The 18520-nt window shown below is 45.7% G+C and overlaps 1 protein-coding gene across 1 annotated transcript in view; it reads right to left on the bottom strand.

The window, feature by feature from the left end:
• Positions 1 to 8590: 8590 nt before the first annotated feature.
• The window catches only part of DNMT3B (DNA methyltransferase 3 beta), a 38140-nt gene continuing 28210 nt past the window's right edge, over positions 8591 to 18520 (bottom strand). The window contains exons 16-22 of the mRNA XM_080684531.1: positions 17504 to 17649; positions 17200 to 17290; positions 16687 to 16835; positions 15498 to 15583; positions 12715 to 12784; positions 11851 to 11969; positions 8591 to 10093 (exon numbers count right to left, since the gene is read on the bottom strand). Coding sequence (XP_080540657.1) covers positions 9952 to 10093; positions 11851 to 11969; positions 12715 to 12784; positions 15498 to 15583; positions 16687 to 16835; positions 17200 to 17290; positions 17504 to 17649 — 803 coding nt within the window. The 3' untranslated portion in view covers positions 8591 to 9951. The remainder of the gene's footprint in view (positions 10094 to 11850; positions 11970 to 12714; positions 12785 to 15497; positions 15584 to 16686; positions 16836 to 17199; positions 17291 to 17503; positions 17650 to 18520) is intronic.

The following is an 18520-nucleotide window of genomic DNA, read 5'->3' on the forward strand; positions in this document are numbered from 1 at the left end:
TTTTAGAGACTTGTTGAAGGAATGAATTACACCCACTTTACAGAAGAGGAAACTGAGGCTCAGTGGGTCACTTGACTGGCTAGGCATCAGAGGCTGATCCAGGTTTCGAGCTAGTTTTCTGGTCTAGATATCATTTCTTTATGTATTCAACAAACATATACACTGAGTGGCCAGATTATTATGACCACCCCATCAGTACTTCGTTGGGCCACCTTTTGCCTGCAATACTGCGGTGATTCTTCTTGGCATTGACTCCAGATGTTGAAAGGTGATGTGAGGAATCTGACACCATGCCTGATGAATAGCACTGTCTTCAGAAAAAAAATCACTTCTACTGTCATGGTAAACAACCTGCTTCCCTGTTTATAATGGTCTGGCCCTCTAGCAACTTCAGTGCGAAATTATAGCTAATTTGCCTACAACATCAGGTGGTCATAATAATCTGGCCACTCAGTGTATATTCCCTAGTCCAGTGGTCGGCAAACTGCGGCTTGCGAGCCACATGCGGCTCGCGAGCTGCGGTTTGCCGCTCTGTTGACTAATGAGTTTGCCGACCACTGCCCTAGTCAATCGGGTCCTAGGGATTTGGTGGTGAGCAAAAACTACACAACCTCTGAGCTCTTCAAGTTTCTAGTCTGGCAGGGGAAGCACAAATCATAACTAATGACACAAATCACTGTTTAATTACAAACCAGACTTAGTGTTATGCAGGAGCCGTATGTGGCAAGGGTGATGGCACATCACTGCATGGAATAGGCTCCTGGAGACCCCTTCTGGGCCAGATCTCACCCAATTAGTTGCAGATTCCTGGAAAGATGTTCAGGGCAGAATGTGAGGTGGGGAGCTGTGGCAGGAGCTGTTTACCAATCAGTCTGGAGGCATTTAAATATGAGTACTGTTGGTTGTCTGGTATGTAGTACTCCAAGAGTACATCACAAGAAGACCTAACTTCACCTGAGTAGTATATAGGAAGGCTTTTCTCAGAGATGATCTTTGCCCTAAAAGATTAGATGTAACCTGGCAAAAACATTAGGGTAGGAAAGAGCAAGCAAGAGGATATAGCAAGAGCCCTGTACCCAAATGATTACAGCAATATTAGTAACATTAGCATTATAGTGAATTGATAGGAAGCATGGATAATCGAGTAAAGATATTCAAATGCATTTAGGAGTATCTTTAGTCAATCACTCATGCTTCATATCAAAAGGTATTACCCTTGCCCTGACTGGTTTGGCTCAGTGGATAGAGCGTTGGCCTGCGAACTGAAAGGTCCCAGGTTCGATTCTGGTCAAGGGCATGTACCTTGGTTGCGGGCACATCCCCAGTAGGTGGTGTGCAGGAGGCAGCTGATGGATGTTTCTCTCTCATCAATGTTTCTAACTCTCTATTCCTCTCTCTTCCTCTGTAAAAAATCAATAAAATATATTTAAAAAAAAAAAAAAAGGGTATTACCCTTGCCTGGCCAACATGGCTCAGTGGTTGAGCGTCAACCTATGAATCAGGAAGTCACAGTTCAATTCCCAGTCAGGACATTTGCCCAGGTTGTGGGCTCGATCCCCAAGTGGAGCATTCAGGAGGCAGCCAATCAATGATTCTCTCTCATCATTGATATTTCTATCTCTCTTTCCCTCTCCCTCTCTGAAATCAATTTTTTTAAAATGTTTAAAAAGAAAAGTGTCCTCATTTTATACATGAGGACATTAAGTTTCCAACAGGCTAAGTGAATGTCATAAGTAACAAAGCCAGCAGGTCCGGATTCAAATTCTGACTCTGCTAGGAATTAGAATTAAATGAGATATGTAAAGTTCTTGACACTCCTAGCACACTAGTATGTGCTCAATAAATGTTAGTGATTTCTGAGTCCCTTTTGATTAATGTCAATATTCAATTAATGTCAGTTATTATCAGCATTACCTGAAGGCTATTTTGGCTGGAGGACAGGACATTAGTGTGGTGGATGAAATCAGTGGAGAAAGCCAAGTCAAGGAGAGCATCGAGTGCTAGACCAGGAGTTTGGACCTGGTTCTGGAAACACACAGCATCACAGGAGGTTTCCGAGCAAGGGCCTCTGAAATCAAACTCATCTACCCTCCCAGGAGACAGCTCCCAGAGAGGTGAGACAGGGGTATGTGATAGGCTCACAGTACATTCTTGTCCCTGAGAGGGAGCTAGCCAAGGTCATCTGGATCAGATTAAGCCTTGACTACAAAGAGCCAAAGACTAAAAAGAAAAAAAAGAATTTCCATCCAGAAGGAGAAATAGCTTTAGAGACTGTAATAGGCATCTTTAAGCAACTGTTTTAATATGTAATCTCATTATCACAGAAACAAATTGTGAGTCTCCTCTCCAAAAACAAACAGAAAACTAAAATTCAAGGCCTGAGTTTTCCAAATGTATTACAAGTTTATTGAACTCAAAAATGGTGTTAGGAGGTCTCAGCTGCTTTGAGGACCTCTAGTTCATAAAGGACACAACTACAAAAATAAATTATAATGCAGAGAGCTTTGTGCTGAGATAGATTCTTCCATCTATCCACAGAGAAGAACTTAGATTAGGGAATGGCTCCTAATCCTACTTTGGAATGGGGGCAAAGAAGGCTTCCTGGGAGAGGTTAGAACCAGAGGACTAGTCAGGCAAAGGGAAGAAGGCTGTTCCAGCCAGAGAACAGCATGTGCAAACACTCATAGTAAGCCGTTACTAATTCTAGTAATGCCAACCTCTGCTTTGTTTCTGCAATTGTGGTAGGCAGATAGACAGACATGAGCAGAGCAAGGATGATGGGCTAGGTACAGAAGGTCATCAGGGTGGAAAGTCCTGGGTGCCCAGCAAATGACAAATGTAAGGTGGGACCTTGCCCCCACGGTGACCTTTCCTCCCCTAGCATATCACTGGTCATGTGGTTTGGACCCCTAACCTTTGCTCCCTAGACACAGCATCTAGGCCTCCATTGTATTTTAGCTCCAAGCCCAGAAGAGCGACAAAACCAGACCAGTGACCCCACAGCTGACCTCAGGACCAGCTGCATTGGATAATGCCCCCCTGCCCTGGTGCCCACCAATCAATCAGTGGAGACCTAGGCCCTGAAAAGACACCCCTAGAAAGCTGCTGAATATTCTATTAAGATTTTCCCCTGGGACTGCCCCTAAGATCACTCTTAAGGAGGACCCAGCACCTTTCCCTCACCCCACCCCCAGGTGTGATGATACCATTACCTTCCCAAGCTCCAAGGGCCCTTCCTTTACCTCTATAACTTGTTTCCTAAGCCCAGTTCTTCTAGGAATCACTTTTTCTACCTCTGTGACTTAGACCAAGGAGAAATAGTAATAGATGTTGGCTTCACAGAACAGATTCCACCTCACAACTCCTTTTCCACTAGCTGGGTGGCTTGGATTTATTATGGGAGTTCTCAGTCTCAGTTCTCTTACCTATAATCATGGTGATCACAGCCTTACTCCGGGGTTGCTAGGAGGGTTCCCTAGCATAGCAATAAAGCAGTGCCATTTGCTCAGCACTCTTCTATGCGCTTCACATATGCTGAATCATTTGATTCACACATCAGCCTTTAGAGGTTGATATCATTTATCACTGTTTTAAGTTGGATAAACTGAGGCAGAGAGGCTATGAAGAACACCTAAGGTCACAACTCAGGAGGGGATAAAGCTAGAATGGGCACCCAGCCTGGCTGCAGAGAGGGATCAAGGACCAACCCAGGCCGGGAACAGAGGATCTCTCAAGAAGTAGCAGTTGGCAAGAAAACCTTAGGAACTGAGGTCCAGTGGCAGACCCTGTTTGTTTGGTGCTGTCCAGAGGCCAGTCCCTACAAGAAAGATCCTGTCCACCCCATATATTCTCCCTAACAAGGAACAAGGGAACCCTGTGGGGTGTGGTGATGGACACAACTTCAATACCAGACTCCTCTGCAACCTCTGGGGCAGTGGTCGGCAAACCTCGGCTCTCGAGCCACATGCGGCTCTCGAGCCGTGGTTTGCCGCTCTGTTGACTAATGAGTTTGCCGACCACTGATCTGGGGGATTATTACCCTTTCCTTTTTCTTTTTTTAAAAATATATTTTATTAATTTTTTACAGAGAAGAAGGGAGAGGGATAGTTAGAAACGTCGACTGGAATCGAACTTGGGACCCTTCAGTTCGCAGGCCGACGCTCTACCCACTGAGCCAAACAAGTTAGGGCTGTCCTTTTTTTTTTTTTTAACATTTATTATCTATACTAATAATAGATGAATATGCAAATTGTCCAGGACGCCGTCACATAACGACCATTCAGCAGGCTGCATCCCCGCTCCCTACTCAGGCAGCTGTGAGGCCCAGGGTAGGTAGGATAGGATACAGTAGGAGGGGATAAGAAAGGAGAGGGAGAGGAAGGCAGGCCTGCATGCAGACAGGCCAAGAGGAGAAACAAATACAGAAAAAGAACAAGAAAAAGACACAGGAATGAAGAAGGGAAGAAAATGCAGGGCTGCACACGGGAGGGGGTGGCGACCGCGGGGGTCAGAGCAGCTGCACCTGGCGAGGAGCAGGGCACAGGCAGTGTGGAGCGGAGCCCCGCCCAGACATGGGAGGAGGGCAGTGGCCCCCGCGTGGGCCGTTGTGACAGATGGTCCAAGGCCTTCCAGGCGGAGGTGCTCCTGCTCTGTGGCAGCAGTGCCCGGGCCGCACGGGCCTCAGCCACCCTCGCAGCTTAGCTGGGGCGGAGTTGGACACTAAGGAGGGTTCCACTTTCGTCCCTGAGGGCTGGACCCCAAAGACACTGGCCAGGATTAGGTTGGTGGCACGTTAAGTGTACTTCATTGACTAGAAGTTGGGGCATCCCGGGCAGGGAATGGGAGGAGGATGGTGGTGGGGAGGTCAGGGAAGGGGGGACGGTGAAGGCCTGGCCGGGGCTGGGCCCTGGGCTGGGGGTTAATGCCCCCCCCCCCGAACAGAAGCTTTAATATCAAAGTGCGCTCAGGCGGGGCTGGAAGCAGGTCCCAGAGAGGAAAGGGGAAGGTTTAAAAGAGGAACCAGTGAACATGGCGGTGGGCAGAGTGGGTAATAATAGGGAAGGAGGGAGGGAGGCAGGGTTCAGGCTCACAAGGGAAAGGTGAATGGGGGAGGAGGGAGGAGTAAGAAGGAGACAAGACACGGAGAATGAAGGGAGAGAAGGGAGGAGGGAGGGGGAGGGGCCACGGGAGGTTCAAAGGGAGGGAGGGAAAGAAAGCAGGAAAGAGAAGGATGCTAAAATGGGGTGAGGCCAGGAAAATAGTTGAATAAGAAAAAGAAACAGAATGTGAGCGTGAGAGGAGTTTAAAAGGAGGAGTTAGTAAGAAAATTAAGTACAGGGTGATTTTTTTAAAATGTAGTCAGACATCCCCTGAGGGCTCCTGGCTTGGCTGAGGCCCTCCCCCCTGCCCAAATTTCGTGCACCGGGCCTCTAGTTAATACATAATAAATAATTAATGTTAGTAAATATTGCATGTTACCATCACTTACAGCACCCATTCACACTGTTAATGGCTTGCCATATCACAATACCATCCAATGCATGTGAGAGCTTGCTCATGCCAGGCACCAGGCAAAACACTTTACCCAGATCATGACCAAGAACGCTCACAGTAGCCCTAGGAAGTAGATAGGATTTATGATCCCCACCTTTTAGAGATAAAAAGAAAACCAAACAAAAAGTCCAAGCGTCACCTGCCCAAAGTGTTCCTGGAAACATGCCAGACCCTGGAAGATTGCTTCATAAAAGGCCCTCAAGTGCAGAACATTCATCCCCTTGCCACTGAGCCTGTGATCACTTGTTACCAACTCTCGCCATCTTGAGAAAACTCATAAAGAACTGCCCCACTGCCCTAACCGGTTTGGCTCAGTGGATAGAGCGTCGGCCTGCGGACTCAAGGGTCCCAGGTTCGATTCCAGTCAAGGGCATGTACCTCAGTTACGGGCACATCCCCAGTAGGGTGTGTGCAGGAGGCAGCTGATTGATGTTTCTCTCTCATCGATGTTTCTAGCTCTCTATCCCCCTCCCTTCCTCTCTGCAAAAAAATCAATAAAATATTTTTTTAAAAAAAGAACTGCCCCCATAGAACAGGCCTCCCCTAGTCTGCCCCACAAGGCCCCTCACCTGGAAGGCTCGTCCATCTCCTTTCTTGGAGTTTCGAGGCCGGGGCTGTTTATTCTGCTTCATCCTGTCCTGGCATTTAGTGCAGCACTGTACACAAGATGGCTTAACAGGGCAGCTAAGGTCCCTGGGGTCTCAGTACCTCAGAGAGGAGTGCCAACCAGCTCACTAATTGCTGTCTCACCATAGCGACTCACACCTGGGCTGTTTCAAGCCCAGCAGCATTTAAAAACATATTTGGTTTCTCATTCTCTACTAAAAATCTGAGCCATATCATTTAGGAACTCAATCTGAAGGCACACAACTACAATCATGGAGGTGGCTAGGATTATAATCTATCTTACATGTGAAGTAACAGAGGCTCGGAGATACCAAGTCCAAGTAATGCTCAACTGATACACTACATGGGCATCACCCATTTACACACCTTTCTCCCTTAAATCTTTGTAGACTCCTTTTCCCTGACTAGGCTAGAGGTAGTGATATTACCTAAAGGGGGCCTGGCCCTTAGAGGGGGTCTGCCTAGGGCTGGCCGGTGGTGTATGGGCTCTTGAATTCATGCAGGAAATATTTCACAACAAAAGTCTGGTTTTTAAAAAATATATATTTGTATTGATTTCAGAGAGTAAGGGAAAGGGAGATAGAAACATCAATGATGAGAATCATTGATCGGCTGCCATCCCCCACTGGGGATCGAGCCTGCAACCTGGGAACGTGCCCTTGACCGGAATAGAACCCCGGTGGGACCCTTCAGTCCACAGGCCGATGCTCTATCCACTGAGCCAAACCAGGCAGAGGAAGTCTTGGTGATTTTGAGGATACACTTATTAAAGGTAGGGGCAGTGAAACAAGGAAGGCTTAGCATAGGAGAGCCTAAGCTGGGCTGCTTTGGTTCTCTAAGTTATAGGGAAGAAAGGAGCTGAGGCGGGGCTGCTTTAGCTCACCGGGAAGTCAGAGGAAAGGGGGCTCTGGAGACTGGTTTAGGGGGTTAGCCGCTGCCCATTACTCCCCTGGTTGAGTCTCCTGGGGTCCCTTAAAGTTTAGAAGATGCATGCCTGAGGGGTAAGAGGGATAAAAGGAAGGCACAGGCTCACCTGGGACCTTCATTTTGAGGGTTTTTAAAGGCTGGGAGTTTTGGGGAGGTCTTAGGGGAGCTTAGCTTCTATGCTAAGCTCTTTCATATTCCCAATAGAATATTCATGTCTTATGCTGATATGCTAAAATGAGATTTATTCCCTTAACTTCATCTGTCCTTGGTTGTGGTTGGCACAAATGGCAGATTGTTATTTCTGTTATCTCCGAGTACTGAGATTAAAGCTATTTACTGATTGGGGAGAAGTGTATAAACCTTTTACTTTTACATTTTTTAAATTTACATTTTAAAAAATTTATTTATGCCCTCGCCAGTTTTGCTCAGTGGATAGTCAAAGTCTGCGGACTAAAGGGTCCCAGGTTCAATTCCGGCCAAGGGCACATGCCTAGGTTGAGGGCTCAATCTTCCCCAGTAGGGGGTGTGCAGGAGGCAGCCAATCAATGTTTCTCTCTCCCTTCCTCTCTGAAATCAATAAAAATATTTTCTAAAAAAGCTTCCAAAAAACTTATTTTTAGAGGGAGAAACATCCATTTTTTCCTCTACTTACCCATTCATTGGTTGATTCTTGCATGTGTCCTCACCAGGTATTGAAGCCACAACCTTAGTGTATCAGTACAATTCTCTAACCAACTAAGCTATCTGGCCAGGGCTTTAAGCCATTGTGTTCTTGGTTTAAGGAAGATAGGATTTACTAGGTGGATGCACTGTCTGATCATTGAACTGTTTTCCTATTCCACTTGCCAAGGAATTTTCCTAGCTTCTTACTATCCTACCTCAGGGAGACATGGGGATTATGGCATACTCTGGTCTTGGGACACCTGGCTAAGTGGTTGAAGACAGAACTACTGAAGGGAGTTGCAATGTTAAACTTAGAAGAGCAACAGGCACATGCTCCTCCCCAAAAGCTAAAGCCATGGACAGCTATGTTAGAATCATGGGGCCACTCCCAACAGTCCTTTCCCTGGGCCAAGTCCCCTCCCTGAATGTGGCTGAACTGACAACTCGGGAACAGTGGAAAGAGGTGCTAGAGGCATAAAGAACTGCGAGACAACAAGCCTTTAAGATTCCAGTCACTTATTTTTGAAGCCAAGATTTAGAAACCCAGTTACTAGCCCAGTGTGATCTCTGACCCAGAGGCATGGAATTCTCAGTCTCCACTATACACGTTCAATGCATTGAAAACAAGGTGGGGCCCAGAAATCTCTTGAATAAGCCTGTCGGGGTCTATACTGGAGTTTGGAGACCAGGGCCCTAGAGCTTGCCTGCTTAGTCACCGAGGTATTCACTGTGCTTTGGATGACTGACCTAATTCAGCAGCCCACCATCCCCACCCATCTGACCTGCAAAAGAACACAAAGGACACCAGACCGTTATAGAGAAATACTGATTTTAATTCAACATAAGGTAAACAATAGGCATCCTTTATCTTTCAGCCTAAAAATTAACAAAAAACTGTTGAAACAAGGCACAATTTACCCCCATTCTTGTTATGTGACTCCAGTCACACACAAAAAATTTCTATGAAAATGGTAAAATAAAAATAGAAGTCTGAGTTTTAAAAAATGTATTAAAAAAAACACCCACAAAACCTGTCAATATTATTCCTTATTCTACAACATAGCACCAGTAAGAAGAGTAAAAGGTGTTAAAAACCATTACGATAGCATTTCTGAAATGCAGCTTGTTCACCTCATGTTATCCCTACAAAAGAATTATCATGGAATAAAAAAGGACTTTAAAAATCTCTGGAAGGAGGGTCACGCTTTTATTAGGTTTCCCCCTGCAATCTCTTAGATGCGAGGAATGTGCTTCTGCCCCTGGCTATCACTGCTTCTGTGTTTTGAGAAAGACTGAGGAGCTAGGGTCATACTTCCAATCTGGGGGACTGTATCTGTGATGTCAAGAGGGTGCATTTGTGTGTGCGGGGAGGGGAGGGAGTCCTTACCCAAGCATCCTCTTTCACTCCTCACATGGGGAAGAGATAGTGAGAGGCCATACCTACCTACATAATATGACCCAGCCCACTCCTTCCTTCCTGAACTGCCTAAAGGGTTCTATTGCAGTCACTGGGAGGGATTTAGCTAAGGGTGACCCTTTCTTCCCTTGGGTCTAGAGGGGAAAATAGCCCTGAAATTATCACCAGTGTGGACAATACTCTCAATGGGCCCCAATAGTGCATCCCAGCCCTTTATACTGAGGTGAGGGGAACATGCTGGGTAAAATTCAAGAATGGCAGACATTATTTCCAAATCTGCCTTTAAAAAAAGCATCCTGGTCCCTTAAAATGTCCCTTCAGCTACAACATGTCTACCACTGTACACTCCTGGAAACAAGTTGCTGCAGACGCTTAAAAAATAAAGTATTGCAGTAACTGTCTCGGTTAACTTTTCAGCCTTAACCTGAGTATGGAAGAGCAGTCAGCACTGTGGTTTTGGTATATTAGCTATTGTTTTTGAGCGGTAAACCCAAGAGGAGGAAAAAAAAGCAATCTTTACTAACTACTTCAAGTTTCAAAAGATAATATGAGCACCGTGTTTGGCCATTCCAAGAGGGCCAAGATGAATTGTGCGCAAGGAGGTGGCACCTGGGCACCCCCTGCCTGGAGGGTGTCAGGTGGCTGTGGCCCAAGAGACATGCTGTGGCCCCACACAGTTGAGCTAAGGAAGGACAGAGCCTGGGATGTACCTCCTGGGTCCCAGCTCTGTCCCACACACCCCAGTGCCTCAGAGTGGCTGGGGACTATTCACAGGCAAAGTAGTCCTTCAGGGGGGCGAAGAGGTGTCGGATGACAGGCACACTCCAGGACCTCCCGAGCAGCTTCTGGCGGGCAACACGGCCCATGTTGGACACATCCGTGTAGTGTACAGGAAAGCCGAAGATCCTGGGGGCACCAGAGTAAAAAGACAGGAGTCACAACTGCCACCTGCAGCTACTTAGTGCCCATGGGAGATCCTCACCATGGCCAAGATGGCACCAGGCGCCACTCTTTCTGCCCTTTGTCCAGGCCTGCTCTATGAGCCTTCTTTTTTTTTTTTATTTTAGGAAGACACTATTTTATTATTTTTACTTTTTCATTTTTATTGGAATTTAAAATTTTTGGAAAAGAATATACATATGTCCCCTTTACTCATTTGCACATGAGCATCTCTTGACCCCCAGAGGTCAAGTGCAGGCTTCTTCAGAACATAAATGTTAAGTCATGAGGGCATGGCCCTTCAGGAGGGTACCTGCTATGTGCATCCCAGCATTTCCCCATGGTAGATAACAACCAAATATACCAAAGCCTCACATGGGATTTTATCAGGCCTAGTAAGGAGGACCCTATTCTTATCCAGGTTTACCTTTTTAACAAACACTAAAATTCTCATCAATGGGCCAATGCTGAATGGGTATCAAAAGAAATATGTAACGTTGCAGCTCCAGAGGCTTCTGTCTTAATTTGTCTACATAATGGAGAGCCATCTGCATCCATTCTCGTATCACAGGTCTGGCCCAAACATGTTAGGCTTGGACCTTAAAATATAATTGACCCATGAACTATACAGGGGAGGTTAGGGATGCTGATGCCCCATCTCTGTGCAGTTGAAAGTCCAAGTATAACTTTGAGTCTCCCAGAATATAATTACTGGTAGTTAAGTGTTGTCCAGAAGCCTTACTGATAACATGGTCAATTTGTATATATTTTATAGTAGAAAGTGATAAAATAACACAAGTACCTACATATTTTATTCATTTATGGCATACTTAACTTTTTCTTAATTTTTAAAATATTATTAGGCTACATGATTCATCTGATTTTTTTTAAATTGTCACAAATTTCTGAAAATGTTCCAATATTTATTGAAAATAATCTGCATATAAATGGACCCACGTAGTTCAAACTTACATTGTTCAAGGATCAACTGTACAGAATAATCCACAGGACCAGTTTGTTTCTACTAATGAGAACTTTTGCACTAAGAAAACTACTGTTTAATATAAAGAATAAAAGTGGTTGTAGAACTGATATATCAGGAATGAAAATACTGCCTATCAAATCCTTCAAGACAAAGCCAAAAATGTAGAGGGAATATCTATAGCCCTCCTTACATTTTTAACAAAAATAAGATAATAAAGAAAAACAAAAGGAATGAGAAAAACAAATTGAAACCAGAATAGGAGAACTGAAACTTAGAAGTTGGTTTTTGAATCAAAATAGATAAGCTACCAAACTTAGCCAAACACAGAGATTTGTGGCTCAGTGGGAATCAGCTATAGAAGAGCAACTTGGCAGAAGGAAGTCTTCTGAGAAAGAGCAATGGCATGTTGGTGGGGTTCTCTTTAGCTGGTTCCTTACATCCTAGTTCCCCAGCATGTTGAGGCAGGCAGACACCAGGGCAGCACAGCCAACACACACATTGTGCCGTCTAATGACCTCATGTTTCAGATTCCTCCTCACCACCACCCTTCCGCCATTTATGGCAGGAAATAAGGACTAACTCTGAAAAGGTATTCCTCCAAGCCCCACTAACATAGAAGGTCAGTGGGTCCATGTAGAATGAAGGCAAGCAAGCCTAATTTGTGTTGCTGGCCTTGACCACATTTCTTCCCCTTCCTCTCTGTCTGCATCATTCCCTTTCCACATGCAGTCTCGCTCACCTTTCTAGCTCAGTGCACCACAAAACATCTTCTTTGCCATTCATGACAACAGGGAAAAGTTGGTTTTTCCCCTGTCTGATCGAGTTCGACTTGGTGGTTATTGTCTGTACTTTCTTTAACTGGAGAACAAAATGATATCATGCAGTGAGCACGGAATGAAGGATTCTGGGGATGAGTCAAGACTCAGAAGCACCGAGGGAAGATAGGGGATGGAGGCAGGTTGGGGAGAGAAGGTGGAAGTGCTGGGCTCGCAGAGAGAATAAGAAAAGGAGAGTTGGAAGGAAAAGGGCATTTTGTGCTTCCCACAAGTGCCAAGAAGTTAATGCACAGAAAGGACCAGCCTCAGAACAAGAGATAAAAATGTGCCCATGAATGAGATCACATGGGTGCCAAGAGAACACAACTGATCAAGCAACATTAAGCAAAATGTAACAATCCACCCAAGATTATAGGAATAGTTAGCCAAACCAGGATTTTGGCTTGATGTAAACATTAAGAATTAAGTTTATGGACATCTTAATATAATTATCTATGACTTGCCAGCAGATAATTTTTCCTTTGGGCAAAATATTAATTACTCACTTCTTGGGAGGACCAGCTGAAATTGTATGTGTGTCTCTATGGCATGTGCATTCAAAATTAGAAAGACTAGTTGCCTTTTCTCATACAGTGATTATTGTTTATCAAGTACCTCTCCTACTCTGTACTTAACAGGCAGGACAGAACAATTATGTAGGGAAAGAGTCCCAGCACCAAGGAGTTACATGTGAGGGAGGGGGGACAGGAACAAACGGTACCAAGATCAAGTCCCGCTTGGAGGTCACCAAGTGCATTTTCCGCAGACTGTGTGTGAGCACATCTTACCTTTGCTGTCCTATTGAACTCCAAGCAGTCCTGCAGCTCGAGTTTATCATTCTTTGATGCTATCACGGGCCTGGGAACAGCCAAAACCCATTACTTTCTACCATCTGCCAATGGGCCTTAGCTAGGCACCTCCCAAGGTGGGAGTGAGGGCCTAAGCCTGCAAAATGTGCTCTGGCAGCGAACTGTTACAAATAAATAAATTATATGGTGAAAAGGATCCTGGCATAAGCACAAAGCTGTGTGCCAACGTCAGGGACAGACCAGCCCCTTCAAGGGGCAAGATCAATGTCGAGGAATAAATGTTCCTCTACCTCAAATGTTAATATTAGTCAGATTAGGCTCCCATTGAATAGAGCAGGAATGGGGAAGCACTGGTAAGAGTCAGGAGACCCTGTCTGATCCCAGCCCAATTACTAACCGAGTGATGATCTGAGCAGTTACATAGGACCTAGTGTCTCAGGAGCTTGGATTAGATCTTTGTGGGTCTACCTGCTACAAAGATCATTGCAAAGCCATGATTTGGTGGCTTACTGCTAGGGATGCAGCCACAGGAGGGTCTAAGGACTAAAAGTGGATGCAGGTAGGAAGGACAGGAGGTGGTTCAAAAAACACTAATTATCCTTGTACCTTTCACCATCAAACAAACCTGCAAATACAGAGAAAGGCAAATGGGTGCCCAGAGGGGGATAGAGCTTTAGAACCAAAGTGGTTGAGCAGTTCAAGAGCAGAAACCATCAAGAGCTGTGTCCACACTCGATCAATACCTCGGCAGCTCCCGTGTAAGGAACTTCAAGGTCACAAACAAAACAGACATAAGAATGGAAACAAGTGCCCACAAGAGAGGCCATTAATCACATAAAACATTCCGTTAGATTCATCAATCTTCCTCGACCTTACCTTCCACATTTCCAATGCCACTCTATTCCCATTCCCAGCTTTCCTTATAATCCAAGGGGGCTGAGGGACTTGGAGAAAAGGACAGAGCACATCTAAGGTTTTCCACCTACAGGCTGGATTTGGGTCTGTGATTCCTGTTTTATGCTCGTGTCATCATTCTAGAACCCTGTAGCGTCAGCTATAGCACTACAGCTTGATTCTTATCACAGCTCAGGCAAAAAACTTTGTGGCATCTTTGCTAACTGATTATCATCTTTTATTGCAGCACATCCAGTGCCTCAGCAAATCCTAAAGGTCCAACAATCAACATTACCTAGAATTTAATCCCTCCTGCTAAGTTTCACAGAACTGGAGGGAATTACAACGCCCCGAGGTGCAATGTGTGTGTGAATGGCACTTCCTGGGCCCTCAATAATAATTCAACTCCTCCTCTCTAAAGGACCATGACCACCTCAAGTTTCTCTTCATTTCTGCCCTCATCCCACTATCATGTATTTTACCAGAAATGACCATGAATCTAGGACATAACTTGTCAGCTTAAAACTTCTTAGAATTCCAAAAGTAGATCTAAGTGGACCCATAGGCCCCACATAATTTGGCCCATACTAATGAGTTCTCTGTCCTCCTCTCACAGCCCCTCACCAAATGAGGAACACAGTGCCCTGCAACCCCACCCCCTTACCCTCTTCCTTTTGCCTAGAATGTTCTCTCAAATAACTATGGCCTCATTCCTACTTTAGGTCCTTGCTGGAATGAGAAGCCTTCCCATCAACTCTTCCAATGCCCTGCCCCCTCCAGCCATGACCCTGAAATCATTTACTGTCTTCTCTACCCATGCCCCACTAGCATGTTAACTCTGAAAGAAGACTTACATCTGATGTGTTCACCAGTAAACTGATAGCATGTACAACAGTGACTGCTACAGAAGGAGAGAGTTCAGTGAATGAGCCCACTTCACTCCAAATTCAGATGGCATTGCACTATCTGATTGGGTGACTACCGAATAAAACTGCAAGATGCCTGGCCATTGTGGCTTAGTGGTTGAACATTTGGCCCATGTACCAGGTTGGGCACATGCCTGGGTTTTGGGCTCCATCCCCAGTGGGAAGCACGCAGGAAGTAACCTATCGATGTTTCTCTCTAAAATCAATAAATATATTTTTAAATTTTGTTTTAAATGCCAAGATGTCCAAGCAGAAATCCTCCAAGCTATACCAGTACCTTCTCACCTCTGTCTACATTTTGCTAAATGGCCAGAGTTATTTATGCTTCCAACACTTCCTTCTAAAGGAGAATCTTTTTAAGCTTAAAACTTATTTGCCAGTCCAGGAAATCAAATTACCATCACGTTTTGTATCTTAATTAGAACACCACGCAGCCCTGAAACCACATATAGAAGATAACTAATCCTCAGTAATATGAATAGACTAATGAAAAACTGGGTAAAGTTCTTGGCTAAGAAAATCCAAGGATGACAGGCTTTGGGCTCCCCATTGTCATCTCAGCTCTGCCACCTGTTTGGTCATTATCGGGGAGAAGGGCATGTCTAACACTCTCCATTTCCCAACGGGACAGGCAACTAGGAGAAGAGATGGGGTACAAAGCATGAGCCTCTCCAGCGGGGAGATGATGCCTGTCTGCTCCAGCACATGGCACTGTGAGAACCAGGCCCCTGGGCAGAGCAGGAAACGAGTTGGAGCAGATTGAGGAATCTTGGCCTGAGATTTCCAGGTAGCTGTATGTCTTAACAGATGTCAATCTATAACACCAGAGATTGGTCTGAAGCCCAGGGTGGCTCTGTCTCACGTGAGTAAACCAGTCAGAGCTCACACCATTAGATGCATTTCACTTGGCGGTTATCTGTCCCACTCAGAGCCCTGTGTTACCTGTTCATCCCGGGCAGGTTGCCCCAGAAGTATCGGGCCCTGTGAGCAGCAGACACTTTGATGGCATCAATCATCACTGGATTACACTGTAGGGACACAGAAGAACAACTAGCTGCTAGGAGCCCACAGCAGAATCCAGGTAGCAACCAGAGTGGGGCAGATGACAGGGCTGCTCCCTGGCTATCGAGGACACACGATTCCTGACAGCCAAGGGACAGACCAATTCTCAGCAAGAATCTGGCTGGAGGCATAGCTAGTGCCCCCATATTAATGGGGGGAAGAGAGACCAGATCAGACCTGCAAGTTCTGAGAAGGTATGCGCTGGGGTGTACCAGATTATTATGGAATGCACAGGTGACAAAAACAGCTCAAAACAAAAATCTGGCAAATCAAGGCCGTGGTATGGGAATGCAGTGTTGGCAACATATGCCCCGTGACACCCATCCGTCAGGTTCACACAGCATGAGAGAACTAACTAGCCAGTCCTATAATCATTCTCGCAGAACTTAAGCTGTAAAGCTTTGGGGGAAATTAAATGATGTTGTGAGTGTATAAAAAGTATTTACTACAAGGCTTAATGCATATTAAGGATTGGATAATGAACCTATCTGTGCCCTAAAGAAGCAATTCTCAGAATAAGGATTAAAAAACTCTCTAGAGTAAAAATCGGAGTCAAAGCTCATGAGATCTCTAAAAGTGATGGTTTGTTTCATCATCCAACTTCAATAGGTTCGGGATTAACTTAGAGATCATTTTCTGCCCTGGCCGGTTTGGCTCAGTGGATAGAGCATCAGCCTGGGCACTTAAGGGTCCTGGGTTCGATCCCGGTCAAGGGCATGTACCTTGGTTGCGGGCACATCCCCAGTAGGGGGTGTGCAGGAGGCAGCTGATCGATGTTTCTCTCTCATCCATGTTTCTAACTCTCCCTCTCCCTTCCTCCCTGTAAAAAACCAATAAAATATATTAAAAAAAAAAAAGAGATCATTTTCTTTTCCCCTCAAAAATATTTGAACCAAAGGAGATTGAACAAAAGAGACTCAACCAACTTGACTCCATGATTCTGGGATCTAGCCAGGTCTTCAGTCAAAATCCCAAAAATAATTCACAACATAGAAATCCCCACCCTCATTGCCAGCAGGGCCTTCCCCGCTCATGCCATCTTGACAATCAGGACCCGAGGTCCCCTCACCTCCAGGAACCGACAGATGTCCCTCTTGTCGCCGACCTTCATGGCTACCACATTCTCAAACATCCAGAAGAAGGGCCGGTCGTCACCTTCCTTGGGCCGTGCATAATTCAGCAGGTGGTAGAACTCGAAGAAAAGTCGGCCTGTGCCCTCTAAGCCCATAAAAGAAGATGGCTGGCTGGAGTCAAAACCACCCCTCCACATTGCAACCAATGGGTTCCCAGAGATCACCTAACTGAGGCTGGTGCCCTACATTCCCTTAATCGGCAGTGCAATATTTTTAAGTATCTTGTGGGACTGAGGCTTCACAATGTGGCATGGACAGAGCTGACAGGTAAGGCTGGCAAGAAGCTAAGAGCTCCTTCTCAGCGCACTCTTGAACCAACACTCAGTTGACATAGGGCAGTGGTCGGCAAACTGCGGCTCATGAGCCGCGCTTTGCCGCTCTGTTGACTAATGAGTTTGCCGACCAATGACATAGGGTCTTCTGGGGCTACCAAACGAAGGGATACTCACCATATAGGCCTTTCCTGGCGGGGTTCACATTTGAGAGATCATTGCATGGGCTCCCACCAATTACCAAGTCAAAGGGACCCCATTCTTCAACCTGTGAAAGAAAAACAGTATTCTCACAGGAGGATAGGAGCAAGAATGGAGGGACAGACAGCCTGGGTTCCAGGTAACCTGTCAAGATAGCTTGCTGCTATGACCACAGGTTACCTTTTCCCACAACCCTGGGCATGGCTGTGAGGTTGTGTGGGGCTCAGGGCCTGGAGGAGGAGGGTGTTACAAAGCCCCCAGGGGTGCAGGCTGTCCTCACATTTTTCTTTGTGATGTTCCTGACGTCATTCACATATTTAATATTGCCTTCGTGCTTAACAGTTCCAACGGCGATGGACTCTTCACACACTTCAGAGGCGACATACTTCTCTACTTTGATCCCCAATTCTTTGAGGACCAAGTACCCTGTGTGGGATTGGGGAGACATAAAATACACTCAGGGTCATCTTGCCTCCAGTGATTCTACGTCATATCCAAGAACTCACACCAGACCCAAAAAGTACATTGTAGCCCTCACGTGAAACCCTGCAGATGGCACAAACTAGCTGAAACAGCAGGGTCTGCAGAGTAGAGAATTTTGTGAAGAAAATAGGTATATATCAACTGGTACAGCCCACTGGTAGGACCTATTAAAACTGACATGTCTAGCACTGGCTGGTTTGGCTCAGAGGATAGTTGTAGGCCTGCAGACTAAAGGGTCCGGGGTTCAATTCTGGTCAAGGACATGTACCTCGTTTGCAGGCTCGATCCCTGGCCCAGATTGGGGTGGCAGGAGGCCCTAGTGGATGTGACTCTCTCATGTCTCTCTCCCTCTTTTCACCCTCCCCACCCCTTCCACTCTATTTAAAAAAAAAAAAAAAATCAATGGAAAAATATCCTTAGGTGAGGATTAACAAAACAACGCACACACATACACAAAAAAAACCTGACATGTTTACAACCATTGCCCCAGCATAGCCAAGCACAGACACAAGGACAGGGATCTTCACCAACACCGTGTTTAGAAAATAACCTCAAAGTCAGGGGACAATGGCCAAGGCTCCATTTTCTATTGTGGGTTACCTGTGCCAGCATACACAGGTGTGGAGGATGCAGCAGGGTGGGGAAAACAAACAGCTAGCCATGACCCTGAGTCATTAAAAACTGTCCACTTTAGGCAGGTGGACACTGGTAGACACAAGTACAAATGATGCTAAATGCATAGCACCTCATCCCCACTGCTTCCTGCTCTGGTAAAATGGATATTCCTATATTCCAGAGCAATTTTGAGTATTAA

The sequence above is a fragment of the Plecotus auritus genome, assembly GCF_963455305.1.
Source record: "Plecotus auritus genome assembly, chromosome: 8".
Classification (NCBI taxonomy): Eukaryota; Metazoa; Chordata; class Mammalia; order Chiroptera; family Vespertilionidae; genus Plecotus; species Plecotus auritus.